The following is a 7,877-nucleotide window of genomic DNA, read 5'->3' as shown; positions in this document are numbered from 1 at the left end:
GATGGAGCATACCACCTACTTGGTCTCTGTAAGCACTTGAATGATGGAGCATACCACCTACTTGGTCTCTGTAAGCACTTGAATGATGGAGCATACCACCTACTTGGTCTCTGTAAGCACTTGAATGATGCAGCATACCAACTACTTGGTCTCTGTAAGCACTTGAATGATGTCCAGTTCTTGAACTTAAAGCTGCTGATAAATGAAACAGATGTGAAAAATAACTGTACACATATATACATGCATTTTGCACACAATGTATATAGACTCTCTCTTTTTTTCTACTGTGTTATTGACTTGTTAATTGTTTAGTCCATGTGTAACTCTGTGTTGTCTGTTCACACTGCTATGCTTTATCTTGGCCAGGTTGCAGTTGCAAATGAGAACTTGTTCTCAACTAGCCTACCTGGTTAAATAAAGGTGAAATATATATATATATATTTTTAAATTATGATCGTTAAAAAGTTCCACAAGAACACAAAAATAACTTGTCTTCTTCCAGGTAATACGACAGTAAGAAGATATCCAGCTGTGTTGACTTTAGTCACATTCACACGTGTATGTACAAAACAAACACCAAACCTATCATCCTTTCATACTTGTGTAGTGGTAGATCTAACTTTAGATGTATGTGCCTGACTCGAATTCCCAGGCAAATCTTGTGTTGGTATTGCAATAGTTGTGGGGGATGGTTCGAGTTGCATGTATCTCAAGCAAGGATTATGGCGGGAGCTTGTACAATGAAGTATAGCTTGCTGCCACTGACTGATCCAAGTGAAATTTTCTCCTTCTAAAAACAGATATTTCAGTAAGTCTGTTTTTGGTCATTTTCATGTGCCGTGAACTGGTGCTCCTCAGCGGAGAAATAGGGCCTACTGCTCAGGCAGTGGCGAGTGTCAGTCAGTCACCAGGCCTCTTGGTTCTGCCCTTTCTGCCACGGGCCCGGTGTCTCCGTCTCCGGTGCTCAGCCCGGCCCATAGTGGGACTCTGCTGTCCAGCTGGAGGCCTCTGGCTGTCACGGAGCTTTCGCACCATCTCATGGTCCTTATTGCCTAGCACTCGAGGCAGGAAAAGGGAGGCTTTGTCAGTGCTGCGTGTCTTAAAGCCCCTCCTTGGCCGGCCTTTACCATTGATGGACACATACCACTGCCTCGTGGCACTGGCTCGTCGTTTGCCACTGCCACCCACTGCAGGGGGCTGCAGGGTGGAGTGGTGTCGTGAAGCATATGTGTTGTAGCCCAGCTCATGAATCCGCTCCAGGAACTCACACTCCTGGTTGAACACATCCTGAAAGATAACACAATGTCAATCAACCTTTCATCATTGTCAATCAGTCCTTTCATTAATCATTTCATTAATGACATTGGACCAATACACACATAGACGTGAATCTATGAGATCACAATTTCACATGAAAGCTATTCAAATAGGCCTCCTTGATTCACTGACATCTACATCCACACACACACACACACACACACACACACACCTTTGTTTTGCTATCCTTGTGAGGACCAAACAATTTATTCCCATTCAAAATAATATTTTCCCTAACCCCTAACCCTAATTCTAACCCAAACCCCTAAACCTAAAATAGCATTTTTTCCTTGTGGGGACCAGCAAAATGTGAGGACTTCTGGGCCCCACAAAGATAGTAAAACCAAACACAGGCACCCACACAAACACATTCCATGTGATTGATCATAATGCCTTGCATTGATGATAGGTTGCTTCAAACTCTTGAGAACTAGACCAGTGACCAATTAGTTGGAGCAGTCGCACAAGCCTCATATAAGATATGTTGTTTAGGGAAATCCCTCCAGTTTGGTGCAGTTTTACGCAAGATAAACAGCCCAATGGGATAGATGGAATCAAATAGCGCTCATTGTTACCCGAATCCTCTTAATGAATATCTAGGTATCTTGGCAAATGTGACAACACTTACCGAGGCGTATAGACGTCCTTTATCATTCATGGCCAGATACCTCCCGGAAAATATCCCCTTTATCGCTACCACTCCAACATCCACTGCTGTGATCTCCATGATGCCTAAGAAGATGAGACCAAATGTTATGCATTAATACATTCTGAATAACATTTGCATCGAGGCTATAGTAGACTATAGGAGTAGTAGTAGTAGTACTGTCCTTCATGACGCTATCATTTGGATGACGTGTGGAGGCTTCGGCGTTCTCGGGCTCCATTACGCACAGAAACACTTTGGGCTATATCATGATAATAAACGTTATGCGTTTTGGTTAAGTGTCGGGTGTAGAAACACAACGTATATGAAATGTTTATTAAAAAAAATAGCTTGACTGCGTATCTTTTCTTTTTGGGGGGGTATGTAATTTGATCACAAAAGTCAATTTTCTCACAAATAACTTTGATAAATTAAGATCTAATTGGATGTTTAGAAGTTGTAAGATTAAAAAATATTACATTTGGGTTTATTTGCTCTATCGTCACCCATTGATTAGTCTATGTAGCGTATTCAGTGGTTTCGGATAATCGTCATTGATTGGATAAATACATCCGCTACGACCCAGCTTTTGTGTCTCTCATTGTCTGTTAATTATGATGTTCATATGTAAATAGGCCTCAATTTAGTGTTTGGGTTTGGCTAATGGGCGCTCTATTGCCTGATACGTGACTATGCCTAAGGGTTTAAATACTACAGTTAATAAGTGTCCTCTGGTCACGTTTTCAAAGATATACAAACATTATTTACACTGCCCAAGTCAAATATGCAAGAGGAAACCATTCAGTATACCAATTATCCGTAATTGTGACCCTGATGAAGTAGCCTGGGGGGCAGTTTATGTGTGGAACAGTGGGAAGTGATCAGTTTGGTATATATTGCATCACATGTATGACAGCTTACCTACCGGTGTTGTCATCTATATGAACTACTGCACCCCATAGGCGAATACTGTTTTATAAAGAGCATGCCTGACCTAATGCAGCTATGAATGAAAATGTAGTCCAAATCGCATGGAATGATACTTCCAGCGCCACACAATTAAAACATAAATTATTAAATTCAACAGATATTTCCGTTATAATTAAGTTTTTCAAATGCTTATGAAAAAAACAGTGTTCTTTAACCACATGAACTCTTCAATATAAAACAAAATATATACTGTCTTAGAAAAGAAGGTTCTGGATAGAAACAAGAAGGGTTATATTGCGTGCGTCATATATTATGTGACCCCTAAAGGTTCTATATAGAACCCTTTTAACGCCGGAGGTTCTTCACTCAACCAAAATTGGTTCGATATAGAACCCTTGGATTTCATAGGGTTCTATATGGAACCAATTTCGGTTCTTGGAAGAACCTTAAGGGGTGCCATATGTAAAGCAAGCATATAACCATGTTTGGTTCTATCCATAACCCTTTTTTCTACGCGTAGGCTACACATATAAAAGAAATACAACATGTATTATAGCCTATACTTACTAAATTGGTTGTTTTCCTCAAGAGACCCGTCTATTTTCCCGCTTGGGTGTATTTGCAAATGATATTTAGTTGCACAGTAAAGTTTTCTGCATCTTGGTGCTCCTCCGAGGTGCTCGTAGACTCCACCGCGTCCCCCAGCATCTCTCCGCTGCCTTGGGTCACACGCCTGGCCCCTGGCACAAGGCGCCCCTGAAGTCCTAGCAAGCCTCGGAGACAGATAATCCTGCTTGCTTTGGTCCAAGAAACTCAGCAACAACAGGAACTGAATTATAACCATTGTGGCATGGCTGTATATCGTAAGATTCTGACAAGAATGGATAGAAATGGCCTCCGGGGTCCCATTAAAGAGTTGGCGTATGCCTTTGCCGTAGTGGTGGCAAAACGTAATGATCCTGCCCACGAAACATTGGCACGCAGATGTGTTCCTCTGCCGTCTCTTTATCTGAAGTGATCTGGTGAAGCGGTGGTCGATTAGGGCCAGTGCGTTGACAACAGTGTGGTCTCGTCCTGGCGGTTATCGTCTCCTTTGCTCTCCCTACAGTGGATTATAAAAAGTTCTGGATCCTACAAGGAGCCTATCGTGAGATTTCGCTGATCGACAGCGTGCACAGATCTAAAAGAACCTTCCAGTGACAATAGCCTGAACTCCGACCAATTGATACAAAGGAAAGGGGGAGGCAAGGTATCAGCCTTGCGTGAATCAAGAGAGTGCAGCGTGGATAAAATTACACAGCATTACACACAGTGGCTTATTGCGGAAAACCGCATCACAAAGAGCGAGCCATCTGATGGCAGTTTCCCTCTGAACTCCTCTTTTGAAATATCCCAAAGACCAAATGATGCACTGTGGTTTAAGACATGCGCGCCTATCCAAGTGCCCTATCAATTCCGTTTAACAGGTGAAGGTAGAAGTCTTAAACAAGACAAAACATTTGGTTCGTGGCTCAAAGATAGGGTTATTGGAAACATCTGCAAACTTTTATATAATTTAAATGATCCTAACCAAGCACTCCCAGGGATCAGTAAACCAACTTTTAGGGTTTAGTTTCTTTCGCCTATTAGGTCCATATTAAAATAGTGTCTCACATAATATTATAATATTAGTCTACGGGTTGTCTAAGTGGTTTGATAGATTACATGTAACTGAGCATTTCAGAGCATTTCATTTGTTTGCCCAGGCCTTCGGGTTGTGTAAATTATTGTCATAATGATGTTACATTTCAGACTTTTTCCTATATTGGCTTTTGATCAGATAATCTAACCAGCCTAACATATATGAGGTGTTTCCACTATCACACTCTCAAATAGTTGAAATGTATTTATTTAAATATTAATTTCAGTCATTTTTAGGGTGGTCCAAATATCTCAAGTGACTGTCTTACCAATGTATTAACGCTAGCAGGTGTCATTAAAGATTACGAAATCAATATATTATTATAAGCTTTAGTATTTTATAATTTTCCCGAATCTTTCTTTTGTTGTGATCGTTTCACAACGGAAACTTCAAGCAATGTGCCTCTGATGGAGAGCATCGCCTATCTCCAATAAGGCATGAAACGCACGGGGACGGATCGTGGCAAGCCACAGAATAACTTTAGAGATTCTTCCTTTTGTCACAGACGGGTATCCTCAGAACTTCATATCATTGCCATCCCGGAGAGCAAACCGTTAAATTCACTACTGACCTAAAACTATCGACTTGTTTTTCTATATTCAAAAGATGAAAAGTTTATTCGCCATGAAACATTTCCAGCATATTTGAACAAGCAGAGAAGCACCATTATTGGCATTAAGCCAATGTTTGAGTCCCCAGTGCAGTCCACAATTTTATTGTCTTCTCCTGCACAATATGCGCATTCATTCCCTCTGTCTGAGATTGTGAAGTCCTAGGCTATTCTAGTCCTAATATTAAGGCTTAGGCTATGTTGCAGCCGGTGGGCGGAAGAGTAACACGGAAATGACTACTGCCTAAATTGCTTCCATCTTGGTCGCATTATGACCATTCTCGTAATTAGCACCATCTACACATCTCTCTGCCCTTTGGCGCTACTCCAGAGAATGCGACGAAGGCCATCGTTCAAAACTCCCTAAGGAGTGAACTGTTCATTTGTCTTCCCTTCCCATACGTACTGTGGTACCTCTGTCTGTCAAATATAAGAGGTTTACTTGAATCAATAGAAAGGTGGCCATATAACATACTCAGCATTGCGCATCGTAGACGCCTGCGAGTCAGACAACATACCAAAACATCAGCCAACCAATGTATGTCATACGTTGTGCTGGTGACCATTTCTGAGAGACTGTCTTGATGTGGCTTGATTCTGACAGACGGTGGGTTGCTGGCACTTAAGATGTGGTCTGCTGTTTCTTTCAGCAAGTATTTTAATGATGGCCTATAGCAGCCCACAACGCATCTCAGTTGTAATCAGTATGAACAGTCTGATTTGCACGACACACACACACACACACACACACACACACACACACACACACACACACACACACACACACACACACACACACACACACACACACACACACACATACAGAGGGAGAGGAAGGAAGAGATAGACTGAATGGTTGATGCTTCAATTATTCTGAAAAAAAAACATTTTGGATTATAAATGATTAAATGGTTTGAAAATGTAATAAAACTGTTATCAAACTTAGTGACAAAGTCACTATTGGTTTTATACGACCTACTGTATCTTTCACAGTGTTTGACCTATCTTTCATCAAACCTTTTGGAATAAAGAGCCCTTTAAATTGGGCACAGTCAAGTTTTAACAACTGAACCAAACTGTAAATGTCTGGCTTGATTACATGGCTTGATTTGGTTGTTTTGAGTTGTGTTTTGGTTATGATTCCCCAGTTTTATCCACAACTAAGTTAAAGGGATAATCCACTCAAAAGCTGTATTTTGGTATGTTTTTCATTCTTCCACTGTTGATACAGTCCCAACATGTTTTGTATGTCTGCAATCAATCTTTCACGATATCGGGCTTTCAAAAAGCAAATTGTAACTTGCCGTTTTGCATCATACGATGCAAAACATGACATGCAAAACATGCTTGGGAGTGTGTCAACAATGGACTAATTTTAAAAAATACCAAAATATCGTTTTTATGAGTGGATTATTCCTTTAAACCACGTGTCATCTCCCATGGTCCATTTGGTTAAATGTGTTAGCAAGACTGCTTCGCTATATACCACACTCTTAGAAGAAAAGGTTCCACATAGAACCAAAAATCATTATATTCTTGCTACATATGTGGCACCCCTTAAGGTTCTATATATACGTAGAACTGATATTGGTTGCATATAGAAGAACCCTATATGGAACCCAAGGGCTCTAAATGGAACCAATTTTGGTTCAGTGAAGAAGAACCCCTTGGGTTCTGATCAAAGAACCCTGCAAAAAGGTTTTATATAGAACCTTTAGCGGTGCCATATATGAAGCAAGCAACCAAACCCTTTTTGGTTCTATCGAGAACCTTTTTTTCTGAAAGTGTACACCCAACTATTGCAGCCAAGTGTGTTATCATTCATTTGACAAATTATTAAACACTATGCTATATATCAAGTGCAACCAACACATACATTTGAAACTTTTTACTTGAAGAATGAAAGCAAGAAATTCAGGGCTTCTTTTTTAATTGACCCCAAATTCCCCCCAAAAAGTGCACAATAGGGTATTTTCTGACATTACAAAGGTTATTAGCCACAGGTCCTTTTCTTGGCCTCCTTGCAGAAAAAGGGAGTTACCAATAATCCAGACCAAATCAAAGTGACCTTTGAACCTTTTTTTGCTGTACTTTTTCTCATGGCTTGGTTTCTTTAGTGAGCTAGTGATCTGAGGGTCTGGCCACGGCTGCAGCCACTTTCCCAGACGGGAATGCCTCTCGTCCCCTGACAAATCACCGCTGAGCCTCTTTTGTCCACTTTTACTTTGATCTCACCTGCTTGTCAGAGACTAAGAAAGAACTCCCGTACAGTTCGAATGCATTGCAAACAAATTGGCAACAATTTTCTTCTCTTATACCTCTTTAACCCAAGTTGGTTTGAAAATGTTAACCCTAGTTTCGCATCCACATTGATTTTCTGCAACACTTTTAGTGATTGTACAATGATTTTTAAACAAAACATGATTTTGGCTTCCCCATTCAAATGTATCTTGTAATAGACTGTGGGAAGTTATAGTCATCTACTATATATTTTTTTCTGATGGAGTTTAACCACCAAATTGTCGTATATATTTAGATAGTATGGCTGTGGTCCTATTTGTATTAACTGGCTCCATTTGACATCGATTGTGAATGTTAGACAGCATAGAAATGACATCCCGTCTTAAGGTGCCATATGGCTGCCATGTATATGGCCAGATATTAGAGCAGTACAAACATATTTTTTAACCACA

General features: G+C 40.5%; 1 protein-coding gene across 1 annotated transcript; it reads right to left on the bottom strand.

The window, feature by feature from the left end:
• Positions 1–394: 394 nt before the first annotated feature.
• On the bottom strand, positions 395–4,246 carry LOC112232112 (fibroblast growth factor 3-like). The gene is made up of 3 exons (XM_024398923.2): positions 3,461–4,246; positions 1,946–2,049; positions 395–1,287 (listed from the first exon to the last, which is right to left on the bottom strand). The coding sequence occupies exons 1-3, from the start codon at positions 3,735–3,737 to the stop codon at positions 901–903; spliced, it is 768 nt and encodes a 255-aa protein (XP_024254691.1). The 5' UTR covers positions 3,738–4,246; the 3' UTR covers positions 395–900.
• Positions 4,247–7,877: the final 3,631 nt, after the last annotated feature.

The sequence above is a fragment of the Oncorhynchus tshawytscha genome, linkage group LG12 (genome assembly GCF_018296145.1).
Source record: "Oncorhynchus tshawytscha isolate Ot180627B linkage group LG12, Otsh_v2.0, whole genome shotgun sequence".
Classification (NCBI taxonomy): Eukaryota; Metazoa; Chordata; class Actinopteri; order Salmoniformes; family Salmonidae; genus Oncorhynchus; species Oncorhynchus tshawytscha.
The sequence above is the reverse complement of the archived record's forward strand: the minus strand, read 5'-3'. Positions and strand labels throughout refer to the sequence as shown.

Coding starts and splice junctions, on each gene's coding strand:
- LOC112232112 (XM_024398923.2), bottom strand. CDS start 3,737: ATGGTTATAATTCAGTTCCTGTTGTTGCTGAGTTTCTTGGACCAAAGC. Junction 2,050..3,460: donor TGAGGAAAACAACCAATTTA/GTAAGTATAGGC, acceptor TCATCTTCTTAG/GCATCATGGAGATCACAGCA. Junction 1,288..1,945: donor AAGGACGTCTATACGCCTCG/GTAAGTGTTGTC, acceptor GTTATCTTTCAG/GATGTGTTCAACCAGGAGTG.